The sequence below is a fragment of the Alnus glutinosa genome, chromosome 9 (assembly GCF_958979055.1).
Source record: "Alnus glutinosa chromosome 9, dhAlnGlut1.1, whole genome shotgun sequence".
NCBI lineage: Eukaryota > Viridiplantae > Streptophyta > Magnoliopsida > Fagales > Betulaceae > Alnus > Alnus glutinosa.
Window position 1 is genome coordinate 26,103,479 of NC_084894.1, and position 19,034 is coordinate 26,122,512.

The 19,034-nt window shown below is 35.9% G+C and overlaps 2 protein-coding genes across 2 annotated transcripts; both read right to left on the reverse strand.

Moving 5' to 3' along the window:
* Positions 1-2,617: 2,617 nt before the first annotated feature.
* On the reverse strand, positions 2,618-4,676 carry LOC133876923 (transcription factor MYB119-like). Its single transcript, XM_062315147.1, has 3 exons — positions 4,294-4,676; positions 4,025-4,151; positions 2,618-3,373 (listed from the first exon to the last, which is right to left on the reverse strand). The coding sequence occupies exons 1-3, from the start codon at positions 4,674-4,676 to the stop codon at positions 2,618-2,620; spliced, it is 1,266 nt and encodes a 421-aa protein (XP_062171131.1).
* Positions 4,677-9,674: 4,998 nt separating this feature from the next.
* On the reverse strand, positions 9,675-13,116 carry LOC133877247 (uncharacterized). Its single transcript, XM_062315489.1, has 3 exons — positions 12,960-13,116; positions 10,936-12,643; positions 9,675-10,414 (listed from the first exon to the last, which is right to left on the reverse strand). Exons 2-3 carry the CDS (start codon positions 12,432-12,434, stop codon positions 10,165-10,167), a joined length of 1,749 nt encoding a protein of 582 aa, XP_062171473.1. The 5' UTR covers positions 12,435-12,643; positions 12,960-13,116; the 3' UTR covers positions 9,675-10,164.
* Between the last annotated feature and the right edge of the window lie 5,918 nt (positions 13,117-19,034).

The window sequence follows — 19,034 nt, forward strand, 5'->3', positions numbered from 1 at the left end:
GAAACATAGTAATTGTATTCTTTGACTGATCGATTATTTGGAGTCTTTAATATATATATATATATATATATATATATATATATTCGAATAAACTTCAATCACCTAAGGGTATAGGACTCCCTAAAAATAATAACACAAATACAAATTGGGGTTTCTTCAATCCAAACTCTATCTATTACACATAAAATAGCCTCTTTGGCTAAGGTATGAACGGCTAAGTTCTCATTTTGCTTGACATGTTCGATTCTCCAAGTCATCATCTGGCTCAATTCAGCTTTAATGACATCCACAATGTGTCCAAACTTACTCCAATTATTGCCTATTTGTTTTGACTGCATAGTCTGCATTAACAATCTATAAAGTGTCGTCTTACAAAATAATATCAACAAATTAAAGCCCGGCCATCTTATTTCATAGTTCCACAGGATGAAAAAAAGTAAAAAATAAATTAAAAAAATTGTTCTTGTTGTTGATCTATTGAAAGAATGGATCATGGTCAGGAGAATTAAGAAATTCCTTCGATTGCGTTTATTAATGAGCGGTTATTAATGAATAATGTCAATTTATTAATGCGTTTATTAATGAGCGGCTACTAAGGACAAATGTCAATTTAATAGCCTAAATTGATTTTTTTTTTTTTTCCGCTCAATTTATTTGAAGGAAAACTTTAATTTTTTTTTTTTATTAATGGTGTCGTTGATTGATCATTTCTTATTAAATATCAGCCCTACTTTTTTTCACATGGAAAGAAAAATGTTTTCTTGTGTTTTAAAGTACTAATTTATATTTATGTCCTTGTTCCAATTATATTAGATGTGTAACCGAAAATAGCACCATAAACAATAATAAAAACGTAATTAAAAGTAGTAATTACGACAGTGAAACCGTTACTTTCTCAAGTATCGGATAATATATTTTTCAATGAGTAATGAGTAATTATGTATACTGGCATTCTGAAATGTGTAATGGCATTCTCGATCCATGGTTGCATTTTTCTTTTCTTTTAATTAAGATTGATTTAGGGGTGAATTTACAATGCCACGTCAGCATAGATCGAGAATGAATTAAATCAATCTATATATGTTGGCCTGGCATGATCTAGTTAGTAGTTTTTTATTGTAGAATTTTAATACAAAATAACAAGAAAATACGAAATAACATTTCTCTTTCACAAATATTTTACTATATATGTTGACCTGGCATGATCTAGTTAGTAGTTTTTCATTATTATTATTATTATTATTGATCAAGGATTGAATATCAATGGCTAATAGACCTTGTCACGTTAGCAGGATGAAATATTTGTGAAATATTGATATATTATATAGCATTTCTTTTCAAAATAACACGTTTAAACAATGAGTAATGCCAAAAATCAAACTTTTATCTCACTACTATACTACATTACTGACATAGCCCTGTAACAATCCGCGTTTGAATTTTTATTTTTATTTTTCTAGTAAGGGCTGATTAGAAACCATAATTTTTTTTTAAAAAAAAAATTAGAAGCACGCTAATGCTTCTATTTATATCGGTGTAAAATAATTTACAAAAAATATTTTTCATATTTTTTGTTGTTTGGTATGACAAAAAATAGTAGTCAACCGAAAAATTTTCTTTAATTTTCGTAAAACGATGAAAAATATTTTCAACTTAAACAATTTTTTGAAAATTAATTTCTTTAAAAATATTTCTTTACAAAAAATATTTTGTGTAGAAACAAACGTAGCCTAAATTAAAAAATGCATGTATGTTGAAATTCCATGCATGTCTCTATTAAGTGGGGAGGAATGCTAGAGCATCTTCTGGTGTTCTCATAGTGTTCTCCTGGAATGACATAGATGTAATTTTTTTGATTAAAAAATTGCATCTATGCCATTCAAAAAGACATAGTTGTAATTTTTTAATTACATATATGTCATTCCAAGAGAACACTAGGAGAATACCAGGAGATGCTCTAGCATTTCTCATTAAGTGGGTGAGACATTTTGATTTTTCTTTTTTATTCTGAAATGTTTCCTTATAAAAGGATAAAAATATCATAAATAGGTGAAAGAAATTTTTTTAAAAAAAAACTTTATACAGTAAAATATATGCTATTGATCATTGCCTCATTGGCAAATATTACACCGTTTCACTGGTATACATGAATATGTAAATTTACCCAGGAAAGAAAAAAATATATTAGATATATAAGAAAATAATAATATATATCCATTTCAGAACAATGATCGGTACGTAGTTTCTTCGTGTTGGCCGAAGACTCTCGTCCTGTCAACAACATTGTAAGAATCAAAAGCCGTTGAAAAAGCAAAGAAAAAGACGTAACAGAAAAGAAGAGAAAAGAAAGCAAGAATTCCCAGTAAAATGATTGCAGTCGAGCTACAAAACAAAAACAAAAGCCACTTGTTGACAAACAACCAACACAGACAGTAACTCCATTCCCACCATGATAAAAAGCCCAGAAACGCTCAGCATCATCCTGGAACATACTCTAACAGCTTCCATGTACCTTTTCAAGTGTCAGTACTCCTCCTCCTACCCCAACAGTTAATTATATCCCAATTCTCCCATTGACATGCAACTGGGATTGTTCTTCATACTCTTATAAGATTAATTAACCTACAAAGAAGCTGCTGTTACTGCCCTGAGAGAACTGAGAATTTGATGAGACCAACTCTATCAAATCCATCTCTTTCTTTGCATTAGAGGAGTAAGCTTGATGATCTGTCAGCAGCAACTCCATGTTCATGTCGTTCGACTCGTAGCTGTAATCATTGGCGGCAGCGCCCCCATTCAGCAGGTAAGACAGGTAGAGGTCAGAATACAGGTGGGTCTCTTTTGTTTGGAGGTTAACGTTGTTGTTGGCCGTCTGAAAGCTTGAACACTCGACAACATCAGGATCAGTCAGCAGCTGACCACCATTGTTTTCAACAACATAAAATGTCTCGGGTTGATTAATGTTGTCAACATGCGGCTGGTTTGCAAAGAAGTTTTGCATGAAGAGCAGTTCATCGTCATACGTTTGAGAAATGTTCAATGTGGGAGAGTCAAGAAGCTCTTCGGAGAGGGTGGAAGTGTTACTGAGGGTGGAAGTGTTACTGGTGGTGGTGGGGGTGCAAGTGTTGTTGTTGTTGAGCGTTTTGCTTCTGATGTAGTCTTGAAGAACAGAAGACTGGGGCTTTCCCTTTTGACGATCTGTCTGCTTGTTCTTTCTCCTTGAATTCTGCCTTCTTTTCGTGGCATTCCAATGGTTCTTTATTGCATTTTCTGTTCTTCCTGGAATGAACTTAGCGATCTCCGCCCATCTGTTCCCAACCTTCTCATGAGCTTCAACTAATACCCTCTCCTCCTCCTCACTCCAGCTATCCTTCTGAAACAAACCCGTGCACCAACAAAAATGGTTAAAAGTATTGATTAAGTGCCTAAATTTACCACTTTTCATGATTTTAAGAATGATTTAACAAGAACAAAAACATTGGGCTGTAGCATTGTAAAAGCTAAGAGAATTAGCCAATTTCACATAATTCTACATATATAAAGGCATCAACTTTTATAACGCTAGGGTATATATGCATGTATAAAAGAGATGATGAACAGTTAAAATTACTCACTGAAAAAAAAAACGGATAATTAAACAAATTTTGGAAGGAGAATATATGGTGTCAACCATCAAATTTAGCTTTAATTGCATGTCATGGTAATTCTATGCGAATCTAAAGCCATGGATCACAAAGAAGAAGGATCTAATGAAGATAATGAAATAGATCTCCTACATAGATCCTTTAGAATCTGAATCTGTATCTTCTATACATTGACTAGGAAACTAGTGTAGATTACAACACAAACCAAATAATTAACGAAACCTATGATTAATTTTTCTTGTCGAAATAATGGTTTAGTTAATTATATAAAATCTAAGAATCTAATACAAGTTTTCAGTTCTTAGATACCCATAAAAGTTCTAGAGTTCCAAACCAATTACATGTGTGTATATATATATATATCACAACATGAAGAAAACCTTGATATCTGGGCGTAAATGATTGTGCCATCTCTCCCGACACTGCTTGCCAGCTCTTCCAGCCAACTTCTCAGCTATCTGTGCCCATTTCCTCACTCCATATTGCTTCACCAACCTGATTAGTGTCCTTCAAACCATGAAAAAAAAAACCCTAAAATATTTCAGTCTATTGAAACAAGAAACAAAGATATATATATTAATATATACTACTTGTAAAAATATAAGGAAATACAAAAAAGAAAAAGAAAACATCAAGCCTTTTATTTCACCTATCCTCCTCATCTGTCCATTGCCCCTTGATCAAAGCTTCAGACGAGCCTTTTTTAGCTTTCTTTCCCACACTTTTAGAGTTCTTCTTCACCGCTTTCACTTCTTCTTTGAAAACCATATTAGGGTTTCTCTCATGCATCCAATTCAGAGGCTCTCCATCCACAAAAAACCCATCAACAAGGCTGAACAAACCGTTATCTGAAACAAGCACTTCTTTGTTTTTTGCATAGTTCTGAGCCTGTTGCTGAGAGAAATGGCTCTGCCCATACAAGAACCTGTCTATGGCTGTTAATGGCGGACCGGAACGGTATAGGGGAGGGTTATTCTGGGAATTTCCATTCCCGCAAGCACCTCTCCCACCACCTTCTTCTCGTCCTTCCATAACAGGAGCTAGCTTGAAGAGGAGAATGAAAATTAACCAGAAGAGAAAGGGGTGTTTTGTGGGCTTGATTTTTGGGAAGGTTTTGTTTTGTGGGTTTTTTTTTTTTTTCGCTTAGCTTGTGAGACAACCTCCATGATAGGAGCTGGACAAGAAGCTTATACCAAGCCTTGTAATTAGCCACATGGCATGATAGCCGTTGATCCGGGGGAACATCCAATGGCTGAGAATCGGATTTGGGTGTAACTCCTGAGCTTCCTCTCTTAGACAAAAGTAGAAAGAGTAGGGGAGAGATTAATGGGTTCGTTATTAAACCCACAATTATTGTTAATTTAATTCCTTGTCTTATAAAAAAAAAAAATATACAAATTATTGATAATTTTGGCGCCATTATGTTGAAAAGACGAATATGGCCCTATTTTAAGGCAATTTTGAGGGTGATTTTGATATGTCAATGCCAAAACTACCAAAAAAAAAAAAAAAATGGATGTCATAATTATTAAAACAAAAAGAAAACGTTGGCAGCTAAGGTCATTTTTGAAAATTAATTGTGATTAATTAGGGTGAGGAAATTGGGGAGAATTGTAAGACCTAGTTTTTAATTGCATGCTTGGATGGCTGCTAATTGCCTCCACATGGAGGTATATTTGCCCTTTTCTTTGTTTCTTATCTTTTTGGCTTATAAAAGCTCACTATTAATTTCACAAATGGGAAACACCTTAAATTTGCATGTTGATGGATCAACATTTTAGAATTCAAAGAGGTAATTTAGCTAAAAGTAATGACGTTTTATTTTGGTATTTTAAAGCTTTTTTAAGTGCATGCCCAATTAAAGATCGCAAGGGTCAAGCATGTATAAACTAGTTTTTTCCTTTCACTCTTTTTTTTTTTTTTTTTTTTAGAGAGAGAGAACCATGTTTAAAGTGGATGGAAAATGATTAGGAGGGATCCAATATTGCACTAGACATCGGCTAATTAGAATTTGGTCAAATTGTGGAAACCACAATTTTATTCTATTTTTATTTTAATTTATTGATGTAGCACTGTCAATAAGCTCTTCTTAAAAAGAAATATTTAAGGGTTGATTGACATGGTCGGTTCAGCAAAATAAGATAAAGGTTTAGAGTATAACATTACCCTAAAAAAATTCATGTTATCCTTACAACTTATATATATTAGTAATCACTTATTCTTTACTATTTCAAAAAAAAAATCACTTATTTTTTACCCCGGCCCTTGTCCAGATAGATCAACAGGGATAAATTTTCCTCCAACCTAGTAATTTGATATATGTACTTAAAATACGCAATTCTTATATGCATTTTTAAAATGCATCTAATCATGGGCGGAATCGAGAATTTTAGTGTTGGGGAAGGGGGGCAAAACTAAGCGAAAAAAAAAAAAAAAAAAAATGGGAAGGAGGAAATTAATTTTTGAGGGTGGATCTACTCAAAAAAAAAAAAAAAAAAAAGGGGGGGGTGGGGAAGAGATATAAGAGTGACGTGTCATTTAAGCATGTAAAAATCACATGTTTTTTTACTAATGTTATTAAAATAACTTGTGTTTCTCATATGTCAAGAGACACGTACATGTCAATCTTAAATATGATTTGTATGAAATTTCCTACAAATCAGTTTGTAGAACATTTATGTCCAAAAAAATGTATGTAAAAATCACTTACTTTAATTAGGATATAAGTCAATTTAATATATTGAATTGAAATAATTTTCTCCTACTGAGTTTGGATGAAAACTGAGTCCACTCAAGAGGCAAATATACAATAAGAAGAACAAAAATTTCATTTTATTTTTCTTTGATCGATCTATATATCAAGAACTTTGCAGTTTAAAATCTTTTTTTTTTTTTATACCAAAAATCAGCTTATAGGAATACTACATTTCCAAATAAAGAAGAACTACCTCCTATTGTATGCCTTATGATGACCCGTTTGTGAATGAAAAAAAAAAGAAGAATTTTCAGCTAAAATTTTATGAAACGAAAAGCCTTAGTCATTTAGTTATGGCTTCTTGGGAAAAGGGACCAAACTGATTAGGAAATAAAGAAATTCGTGTATATAGTTAATGTTATATATATAGTGTACGTTGTTAGGGTACATATTTTACTAGAAATTTCTTTACAAATTAATGTAGTTGTCCATTGATGAAATGATTAAGCACAAAAAAATTGACTTGTTAATTTAATTAGCTAGTAGCGGATTTGTCAAGCATACGCCCATCATTTCACCGATTATAGAGTGTCTTCCTGCAAACTGGATTGTAGGATCGAGTTCCTACAACCCAACTTTTAAAAAAATGGCATGTCCTGCTTCTTCAATGCTTTTTTATTAATACTAATTAAAAAAATATATATTTCTCACGTGCTTAAATAATACGTATCACATTTTCTTGTCTGGGTCGTATGAACTCTCGTAACTAAATTTGTAGAAAACTTCTCTATATACGGTACAAGGTGTAGTATCCTAAACATTTTCCAGGTTATTAATCCAAATTTCAAAAATACAAACAAATATCTAAGAAGATAATACTTCTCTTTTGGAATACAATTATTTCCTTGCATATTTGTAATGACCAAATTGTGTTAAAATATGCTTATATGCATATTTATAATTTTGTAGATATTATCCTCCATTTTTTGGATATTGGACTGGACGGGGATCTAGAGGGCTCAAGCACATGAAGTGCCAAATTTAGTATCCCATTACCTATTGGGCCTAGATTCGAGCCCAACTATGTCTACCGTGAGAGAGTCTGTCCAAAGAATCTTTAGGCATGAAACAAGTTAGGCCATTCTTTAAAATCTCAGATTTTTCTTCCCCCCATGACATAATCAAAAGGTTAATTTGATAAATATTCTGATTTTAACAAAAGTAATCTTATATACTACACCCCATCTCACCTTTATTTTATTGGGTTAATATGACAAAGCCTATCGGTCCTTGTTAAAAAGGGAAAAAAAAAAATAATTAATGGATATTGTCACATCAACCCAATGAAATAAAGGTAAAATAGAAGTTTAGTATGTAGCACTATACTCTTTTAATAAAGATATTTAGGTTGATATGACACATGCAAGGACATAACCAAGGGGTCGGGGGCATAATTTTCTCTTCATGTATATGCCCAAAAATTAAGTTTGGTCTATATCAAAATTAGATTTAACCCCTCATTCATGTTTTGTCTCCCACGAAAAATCCTGATTGCACAGTTTTTTATTCCTTTAAAGATAAAATGAGATATTAGATTATAGAGAAAAATTCACTTATAACCCTTGATCTTTCATCATTTTTGTAATTAAGTAGTCAAATTTTAAAAAGTGTCAATTTAGGGTATTCATCTTTCAATTTTATTTTATTTTTTTAATTTCAACTATCCGTTAGAATTTTCTGTTAAATCCTGTCAAAATTTCAAAAATACCTCTAATTTAGGTGTTGGTCAGAATTTAATGAAATTTACAAAAATACCTATGCTTGAATCTTTTTGAAATTTTTTTCTTAAAAAAACCAAACAGATGGGTATTGTGAAAATTTTGATATGATTTAACGAAAAATTATAACAAATGGTTCAAATTGAAAGATAAATATTTTAAATTAACACTTTTTAAAATTTCAGTAATTAATTTTAAAAATAATGAAAAATCAGGAAGTTATAAAGTTTTTCATAGATTACATCTTAGGGGCAGCTCGTCCATAAATAAATATTGAAAAACTTGTATTTAAAAATTCCAAGTTTAGAATTCCAGGTTATCCATGTATGGAAAGCACCGCGAGAGAGGCGGATGGAGACATGGGGAAAAGGGGCGAAGCTCAATAATCGCCTCCTTCATTTCACGTGAAAAACCCGTCATTTTCTGCTTGGCCTAACCTAATCCCTAGGGAGACCATGGGATCCCTGCGCTTGACGCAAAGTGTTTGTCAATTTTCCATTCATTGTTATTTATTTATATCTATTTCCTTTGAGTAGGTATTGACTGATTGAACCTCTGTTTCCAAGCAACAACAAAGAGAAAAAGACTATGAATTGGGATTCTCTGCAAGATTACACGGGTAAAGCTATTTTAATAGACTAATATATGATTATTATTATACACCTTAATAATGTGTCAGTATTATTATGTCATCTTTTTTATATGAGAGTCTTATATTAGTTAGTTGTTGCACACCTTATGAGAGTCTGCTTGCTACACCAGCAGCTGCAACAAGCTGGTTTCTACTTTACATTACATACTATGAGTTGATGCTTTCCTCAGGTTCTATTCAACCCAAACAAGGCTTTGCTGCTTGTGTTAAGATTGCGCCATCACCATTAAGCATTTTCAAAAAAAAAAGGTAAATTTCTTATAATAATTAAATTGTAAATAGTTTATAATTGTTAACTCTTTATTTTTTAAATATTATTTTGTATGGAAGAGAATAAAAGAAAAAGGGAGAGAGAGTGTAAAAAAAAAGAGAAGAGAACAATAAAAAACTGTTTGTAAGGTGAATAATAAATACTCTTCTAACTATTTACTATTCATGGTAAAGAAAATATTTACGAAAAATAACTCATAATAATTACAGTTTGGCTATTATAAATCATTTGTTTATTTGGTTAGAGATGCTGTGATAGAATAAAAAAATAACAACTAAAATAAAAATTTATATATTTTTTAATAGCTATTTTTTCGCCATTATAACTGATGATGATCATAGGCAAATTATTGGCTTAGGAAAAGAAAAAAGAAAAAAGAAAACAAAAACGAAAAAGGTCAAATTATTGGCAATCAACTGGAGTTCGTACTGCTTTTTCAGGCACTGGTACGACGTGACTGAAAAAGAAAAAGAGATATCTCTTTCGTTTGAAGCATCCTTTTTTCTGTCATCGTGCATCACGCAATCTTCTGTACTTTTACAGATTGATGCCTCCCCATAATCACGAATGCATATTTATTTGTTCAATTGTACCCCACTACCCAGATAGACACAGAGAGAGAGAGGGAGAGAGAAGCATAAGCTTCATTGCTTAATTTATAATGCTCGTCTGCTCCTTTTCTTTTCTTTTCTTTTTTTCTAATTTAAAACAAGCATATATTAACAAGAGGCTTAATTACACTTTGCCATGTGAATTGTGTCACCAAAAAGTTTGAAAACTGTGCAAAAAGCAAAACCCCAGCAAGCATTCCCCTGGTTCCCACTGGTCCAAGCTCAACCATAGATCTCCAAGCTCAACCCCTCCTCGCTCACATGCCCACCGCCCAATATTTTCCCTCACCACCCCCACAATAAATTCAAAAACAACAAAGACAAAACGTCAAAAAGAAACAAACAACAATTTCTCTCCTTTTTTTTTTTTTTTTTTTTGCATATTGTCATCCGAGTAAAGAGGAGGAAAACAAAAAGAGGGTGGAAGTATGGTATTGGTATGGTATGGTGGGAACTACCCCTTTTTATTTTTTTTTTTCCATTTTTTTTTTGGGGGGGTGGGGGTGTTATTTTTTAAGCTTCTTGAGTGGTGTCTGGGGAGTCGAGAGGGAAACAAGTGTCTTCTCCGCCAGTGTTCCAAAGGAAATGGGCATAGTTAGCCGCATAGTAAGAGTTGCTGGGGTCGGCCGAGATGGCCTCCAGGAACGTCTCCTCCGCCGCCCACAAGTCCTTCTTCACTCTCCACAAGAAGGTCGCGTACTTGCTGTATGCCTCCGCGTCGTGGGGCTCCACCCCTGCCGCCCTCTTGAAGTAATCCTCCGCTCTGTTTACCATTAAACAAACAAACACACCGTCAACACCAAGAAATAAAAAATAAAAAAATCATATTTTACTGTGGCTATGATCTCTTTTTTTATATATATATAAACCGTGGCTATGATCACAATCCAAGTTTTGTACCCCATATACAAAGTTACTAAAAATATCACAGTGAAGTCAACGAGATTATAGTCAAATTGAAGATATTTTTCTTGTGAAGCACGTGGGTGTCACGCAAAGTGACATAAAAAAGATAATTTGCCAAGAAAGAGAAGCTAAACCACACATTCCTGATTCCCCCATCATCAAAACCCAAATTCAATCAAAGCGACAAAGTGGCTTGAAAATGGAAAAAGATCTCAGTCTATGGCCCTTGGGGTATCGGAGAGTGGGAGGAGGAAACAAAGGACAACAAGAACTCCTAGTAACTTACTAACATACGGCGTCGTTCGTGGACTTGGACTTGGACTTGGACTAAAATTATTGTAATATCAATGGCAAAAGAAAACGAAGACTTAATTGTACCTGTCGTAGTCGTGGGCGACGAGGTAGAGGAACTGAGCGAAGTTGGCGAGAAGAAGAGGATTGCTGGGCTCTTGGGCCAGGCCAGTTCTGTAGAGCAGCTCTGTTCTGAAGTACTCAGCGTAGTCGTTGTCCGCTTCGATCTTAGCCGTCACGGGCGAAACGAACCGTTTCATTGTTTCTTCATCCAGAGCTTCGTCTCTGAGTACGGCTTGCATTCCCGAAGCTTCTTCGACTATGGAGTTCCAAAGAGTCGCCTCTTCTTCCTGTGTCTCTGCCTCTGCCTCTCTTGTTGTCCCGTAAGAGGAAGATGACAACTGCGAGGAAGACGCGTCGGGGGGAACCGTCCCGTACTGGTAATCCGACCCGTCGAACCGTCCGTCACCGTCGGTTCCACTACCCACCGGCCGCACCTTCCCTCCACCGCCATTGTTGCCACCAATCGAGGCCGTCTTCCCCGACGAAGAAAAACTCTTAATCGCCGAAGAATCAAACCGTTGAAGCTTCTGATCCTCATCAATTTCAACCACCGAACTAATCTCTGTCGTAGTAGAATAAGACCCAAGTGACGGTGAGGCTGCGAGTGCCACGTTGTTGTGGGCCATCGAGTACACAGTGAAATTCGCGAGGAGGATCATCACATACACCATTAGAGTAGGAGTGTGAGAGAAGACCTGTTGGAACAGCCACACGAACGAAGCGTGCATCTCCTTCTGGACACGTGCGAGAATCCCTTGTAGGTCTTCGTAGAAGAGGAACTCTCTCATATGCAACGTGTAGCTCTGGAGCTCTCTGATGATGAACACCATCGACGAGAAAGCTTTCTTTACAGAGCAACAAGCCGATTCACCGACCTCTCTGAACCCCTCCTCCCATTGCATCTTCCGCTTGATAATTCGGAGCGAAAGCGGGAGATCCACGCTGTTCGCCTTGCGCTCGATGCTCGCCGGGATGATTTCGTCTCTTCCTGGCCAATCCGGTGGCTCATGCCGGATCTCCGGCCACGGAGGCTCAAGCTCCAAAGGTGGCCGTGGTATTCTATGAGTCTGATTCTGTAAAAAGCCGACGCTACTGTTGAAACTGTCAAAACTATCTATGGAATCTGGAACCATGTGTGATTCCGAATCATCCATGGCGGTACTGTTATCGTCGTCGCTATCCTCCGACAGTTGGAATCGGAGTGCCAATTCTTGAATCTTCTTCGAGAATTCTTCGTCCGAAAAAGCGTCTAAGCTGGCACTGCAAGCTCGTTTCAGAGTCCCGGCTCTCGGTTTCGGGTAATCAAAAGATTGGGACCGGTAAAGCTTCGTCGGTGGGACTCCGAAAAAAGCCGATCGGTCCAGTCTCTGCACGTACCGGCACACGAGTGCTCCTCCATCGCAGCTACGACGTCGTCTTGAAGGAGACGAGATTGCTGAGGCTAGGGTTTGAGATGAGGAGGGAGAGCGAGGAAGAATCGGCTGTGACCAATGCAAACAGGTCGTAGCCACCTTCACTCCCATATCTCTCGAAGGGACGGTGGAAAGGGAAACAGCGCAAAGACGAAAGGGTTTAGAAATTAGAAACCAAATGAATCGGAAGTCGGTGAAAAGGTTTTCTCAAAAAGAGGAATTTTTTTTTTTTCTCTTGCTCCAACCGGAAATCTCGCTACCTTTTTTCAATCGGATCCGAGAAAGGTCCTCGCGTATCTTCCTTTTAATTCACTATTCACCTGAAAAATCAAAAGAAACCAACCAAATAAATCAACAATTCCATCCCCAAGTCCCACACAAAAACCAATTTCCCACCAAAACCCAGAGTTTTCCCAGAAAACTCAAAAGAAAATAAACGCAAATTTTGATTCGCAAAAATCTTTTTCATCTCTGTCATGTCTTATAGAAAGCTCATTCCCATGGCCACTCATTCTTTTCCCATGAAAATCGGATCGGGAAAACGCGCACCAAGACCAACTCACGCGTTCGCGAAAATCGATGACAGTGAGATTCCAAACATGGAAAATCTCTAAAAAAAATTCGTCACACACTTACTCTGATTTGCTCAGGTACTTAAATAAACTTTTCCGGCGAACGTTCCCGGCTATAAATCAAAGCGAAAGTACTAACCCTTCTGGTCCCTTCACTTTTGTCACAGAGAGAGCTCTCCCGAATCCCTTATATACAAAGTCTCTACGCTCTCATAAAAATCTCAGGGAGGGGGTACAGCCTGTTATTAAAGTATTAAAAAAAATTAATAATCGCATCGTAGGTATACCTGACCGTACAGTATGAAACGGGGAGTTCAGGTAACCGGTCAGATCCGTGTGGGTCCCGGGTCAGATGCCAATATGCAAGCATTTGGGAAACTACTCGAGGACTATTCAGTCCCACGCGGCTGTTTTCACGGACTACTCGGATCCGATCTGACCGTCCTTCATGTGCCACGTGCGGAACCCGAAAGCCACCACAACTCTGAAAATCGTGACACCACCGACTCTTGTTGTGCTTTGGCGACACGTGTGGTCTCATTACTGTAGCCGTTCTCGTCTCTGCTTCTGAAAATGACGAAAATACCACCATTTCTGTAAGAGTAAAGTTATACTTTTGTAATTTCTTTACAATTTAGTGACACTAAGCAGCATATGATTGGAACTACGTCAACTATTTGAAAAACTTAACAAAAAAATTCAGCATAAGCTGCATAACGGCTATATTTGTTAAAAAATTTGTTTCTTTTTTTTTTTTTTTCTGTTTGCAAAACAAAAAAATATATATTAACAACCAATTTAAACCACAAAATATATTAACAAACATATTTTTAAGGGTAATAATTTTTCTACGTCAAGACACATAAGTCCTATATACATGGATATCATACCCAATATGTCTTGTTATTGTAGAGTTGATGTAAGCTAATGTGATGTAAAAATAACACATCTCTATTTTTAATATCCTATAATCACATGCCGGGTGAAACCATGTTTTGAGATAACGGGACGAAACTGAAAAATGAAAATCATTTAAAAGGAAAAAATTAGTTTTGGGAGATTTTTTAAAAAATTTAAAAGTTCTTTAAAATTTTGAGGGGCTTATGTCCCCAAGCTCGGGCAATTTTGTCCCTAAATTCGTAATAATACATGTCAACAAATTATATATAAAAATTAAAAAAAAATTAAAAAAAAATAATAATAAAAAAAAAAATCGTCTATCATTTTTCAACTGTTGAACTTGAAAATAAGACTCTTTTTTTTTTCTTTTTTTTCTAAAGTACAAATTATAATCTACCGAATGAGCACTTAAATGTGTTTTTATTTAGCATGTGAAAAAAAGTTCACTTTAATTTTTTTAACAAATTTAAGCTAAATAATATTGATGTTATGGTTGAGAGCTGATACTCCATTAATTTTGAGCTATAAGAGCACTCCCATCAGTTTCTCTACCATTTTTTCTATATTTAGGGGACAAAACTACTTTTTACTTCCTTATAAAAAAAATACACCACAATAGATTCCTTAAATTTTTCCAATATCAATTAAATAATATTTCCTTATCTTATTTTATTATTTTTTCTCTTTCTTATTTTATTTCTTTTTTCTTTTTTCTTTTCTTCTCTCTTCCTCCCTCTCGTCTTCTCCATAAACTTCCCCAAACCCCTCCTCTCTCGCCCTCGCCTCCGCCTCCCTCACCCTCCACAGCCTCCTCAATCCTATCCCCAAAACCTCTATCTTCAACCACAGCAACCTCAATTCCTTGCCTTTCACCGGGCCGCATCGAGGGTGACGCCGCCGATTTTCGCCCGGCCGTGAAGGATGGGGTGCACAGCAAGAGCAATAAGCTCGCCGAGTCCTGCTGCTACCGCCTCCGCAGGAACCCCAAGAGCCATAACCAAACCAACAACTTCACCGACGACGAGCTCCAGTAGATCGGCCTCAGCCACACCGCGCTGGGTCGACGCAGTAGAAGTTGAGGGCACGATTCTAGTGGCTTGAGGTGCGAACTTCCGGTGAAACAAGAGGAAATTTCCGGCGGAATTCCAGACATTTCAAACTGTGAAATTTCGATGGAATTCCGAACACTCTGGGTTTTTTTTTTTGTTTCTTTTTTTTTCCGATTGTTCTAGCAGTTGGATTTTGTGGATTTTGCGTGTGATTAAAAAGGTGGTTATTTGTTTATTTGGTGAGAAAGTGAGGCTGTGGGATTGGAAAATGGTTTCTGGCAAACCAACGCGGGAAAGGGGAAGGAGAGACGAGAGAGAGGAGAGAGCCGTTTTTTTTTTATTATTATTATTAAAATAATAGGTAGGGAAGCAACAGTGCTTCCCAACCAAAAAACCCAAAATTAGAGTAGCTGCTGGAGGTTAAATTTTGGTGTTTTTTGTGATATTTTCCCTAAACATAGGAAAGTGAACCACTTTAAGGAACCTGATGGGAGTGCTCTAACTAATCTCTCCCCCCCCCCCCCCCCCCCTCCCCTCCCCTCCCCTCCCCTCCCCCTCTTCTTTTTTTTTTTAGATCTCTCTCTCTCATCTCCTCTTCTTTGTGAGGACTTCCTTTGCATCTAGCGAGTTTTCCAAGAGAGGAGGGATTGTGTTCTTTTCCCTCCCTCCTCTCTACCCCCACCCCATGCCCTCATACTTTTCTTTTATTTTCTTTTATCTTTTTTCTCCTTCCTCCCAAAAACGCATTGCCAACCCATCCTCCACTGTAAACCCGCCGCTCTCCGCCCATCGTCCATCGCATCTCTCTCAGCCTCAGCCGCTCTCGAAATTGACTTGGTTTTCAAATCTAGGTTTTTCCAAGACCGATATGTCATCCTCCATCAATCCCGGTCACCAACGCGCCTCACAACCGTCTTCTTTGTTGTTGCCCTCTGCTTCGCCTGAGCCTCATGCGCCAACGCATGGATCTCATAGGCCCATGCATTGTTCCCATGCTCCACACCGTTGCTTCTTTCCCCCGTTGATGCTGCCTTTTTTGGTGTGTTCATTGTGTTTTTGTATTTTGCTTTGTTATTCTATTTTTATCGATAGGTTTTATGGGTTATAGTCTCTATGTGCTTATGTGGTTTTATTTGTTGTGGATACTTGTACAACTAGAATTAGTTCCTCCTCTTCAACAACTCTTGATCTAGAAATGACGGTGTCTCTCCTTCAACAACTTCCTCTCGGTGGTTGTTGTAGGTTAAACGCATGTCGGCTTCTTAGCCGCTTCAAACACCACTTTGCGATACCATTTCTTGGTCTTTAGACCAAGATCCAGAGGACTAGGTTATTTTTTGGCACTTTTCTTATTTATTGTTTTTATTTTTTTGCATTGTATTTTTTATTTTAGTTTGTTGATGGCAGCCAACCCATTTTTTTGATTTTTTGATTCCCTATAACCCTCTTCCAATATTACTCAGAAAAAATAAAAAGTTAGTAACCAGATAAAGTTATAGTATAGCAACTAGCATGGTGCAAAGTACCTTAATTGCAATGAACAAAATTTAATAATCTTCTGGATATAAAGACCGAATGTAACGCCCTAACTTAATTTACTAAGTCGATTGCTATGATAATCACATATTCCATGTGACACTATTAATGACTTAGGCCTCGTTTGATATGCAGAATTAGTATTCCATTAGAAATATAGTGGAATTGAATACTTATTCGCCTCATTAGTTTAGTGAGAACACAAACTCTAATTGGAATTGAATAAAAAAAAAAAAAAAAAAAAAAAAAGGAACGTGAATACTGTAGATGTTCAGCCAACCAGGTGGTCACACCACTCCTGTGTCATCGGGGTGCCCTGATTTTTTTTAACAGGAAGATCAATCTTACAAATGACTTTTTTTTATCACTCCAATATATACCAATATACCATTATTTAGATCATATAATCATTCCTAACTCAACATATATGTAATAATAACTGTAACGTTTGCATTTAAAAATCTTTATTTTGCATGAAAACCTTATTTTCTTTATTTTTCTCTAATAATCATGTGATAATAATAATAATATTTCAAAACCACTATTATACTTGTCACAATGTTCATTCAATGGCCTCAATATATCTGTAGTTACAAACTTAGCAAAATTACAATGAGTTTTTGTAAAGGAAATGTACTTCAAGTTATTCATCCGAGCTTCTATTCCTTGTACTCGTTACACCTCACTTCCTTCCTTTCTTTTTTACTTTGAAAACACTAAAGTCCTCTTCTTCTTCTTTTTCTTTCTTTTTTTTTTTTTTCTTTTTTTTTGTGTAAAATATTTTTCTGAAAAATAATTTTTGTATTTTTCTGTGTTTAGTATAACAAAAAATAATGTTCAACGGAAATCATTTTCAAATTAACCTAAAAAGCATTTTTTTAATTTTATAAAAATGATTTTACGGTTTTAAAAATCGTAAATCATTTTTTAAATTTAAACTCTTCATTATTGCACGCACGTTTGTAGGAATCTGCCACCACTGGTCATTGAAGTTTGTTGGCAACTCGAATCTGCCGTCGAAGTTCCCCAGATTTTGGGATCCAGTCTCCGAAATCAGGCGACACTGGCTGGATTCCAGCTACTGTTGTCGAAATCCGTCGACCGCCATTGGAATCCAGCCACTGTTGTCGGATTCTGGCGACTGCTGTCAAAACCTGGTCACTGTTGCCAAATTTTAGCAAGCTAGATTTCAGCGAAATTGGCTAGAATTCGGTCGGCCGGTGCCGAAACCTGACCATTTGCACCGGATTACAACGACCCAGATTCTAGTTAAACTGACCGGAATCTAGCCATTGTCGCTGGATTTCAGCCGTCATCGCCAATAATTTTTTCATACAAGCTAAATGCCATAAATTTTTTTAAGGAAATCATTTTTTTTTTCATTAAAAATATTTTACAACGAAAAATATTTTACTTTCGAAACAAACACAGAGGATAAAACACACTCACTTTGAACCTCAATGGATGTAGAACAAAGGAAGAAAACAAAACGTAGTTTTTCCAAACGTTTTGCCTCTTTAAATAGATAGAACCCTCATTATTTTTCTGTTCAAAAAAAAAAAAAAAAAACCCCTCATTATTTTTATAGGGGCAAAACTAATTTTTATGCCTAAGATATATATATATAAATACTTTTAAGAAAACGTTTGAAAACTAAGGGCCATGACATGAAGGTCCCCTCGTTTCGTCTATGATATGGACGATATTAAAAAGAAAGCTAATTAACAATGATTAGGTAGTCCAATAATTTAAAGATTATTGGCACTAAATATTGAAATCCTCAGTTATGAGCTTGTCATATATACCCTTAATCGAAATATACAAAAACATAATTTTATATACTAGATTTTTATTTTATAATTATTTCATAACGTTAATGTGACAATATTAACCAATCATTTAATTTTATTTTTTTAATAATGATTAATCTAAGAGTTAGTTTTGATAAAAATATAGTTTTTGGCATGAGTAATGCTAGATACTACATCTCTGTCTCACTGAACTGAAGTAACAGTATCACTCTATCATTAAATCAGTTATTATTTAACGGTGAATTTGACACTGCAACGTCAGCATAATAAAATAGTGTCGGAAGAAGAGGGCTACTTTCGTCATTTGCTTTACATAACCAAAAATGCCATATATTTGTACAAAAGGTTTGGTCAACAGTTAATTGAATGTAAAATATGGGGCAGATGCATGTCCCATCTCCGTAGGTTGTATAATTTACAATATCTTCATTAAATAAACAATAATAAATACCTTTTATATCCTACGCTTTTGTTTCCCTTTTGTAGATCTCAGTTATTTGTTTTTCTGTTTCTAATTTCGATGATTTTTTTTTTTTGGTCCCGAATGTGGACAAAAAATTCAGGAAAAATCAAAAATATCTACTTCTTGGGAGTCTGGGCGGGTGAGGAACCGACGGTCCAGAATGAAAGGTCAGAAGAGGGTGGGGGTGAATGAGGGAATGCCAAAGGGCAAAGGCCAACTTGCGCGATGGTGGCCCGGGAGAATGACGGCGACTGGTGATGGTGACAACCACGAAATAACTAGCGGCTGCCATTGGATGCCGGAGATCTTTTTATTGGCTGTGACTAATTCGATAACCTCTCGCTATTTCATTTTCGCATTTCCTATCACATTCTTCGCAC

What these genes read in the sequence shown, in the direction of transcription:
- LOC133877247 (XM_062315489.1), bottom strand. Translation starts at nt 12,434, where the DNA reads ATGGGAGTGAAGGTGGCTACGACCTGTTTGCATTGGTCACAGCCGATT. An exon ending in GTCGCCCACGACTACGACAG is followed by an intron (nt 10,415 to 10,935) that starts GTACAATTAAGT and finishes AATGGTAAACAG; the next exon opens with AGCGGAGGATTACTTCAAGA.
- LOC133876923 (XM_062315147.1), bottom strand. Translation starts at nt 4,676, where the DNA reads ATGGAAGGACGAGAAGAAGGTGGTGGGAGAGGTGCTTGCGGGAATGGA. An exon ending in TGGACAGATGAGGAGGATAG is followed by an intron (nt 4,152 to 4,293) that starts GTGAAATAAAAG and finishes CATGGTTTGAAG; the next exon opens with GACACTAATCAGGTTGGTGA. An exon ending in ATTTACGCCCAGATATCAAG is followed by an intron (nt 3,374 to 4,024) that starts GTTTTCTTCATG and finishes GGTTTGTTTCAG; the next exon opens with AAGGATAGCTGGAGTGAGGA.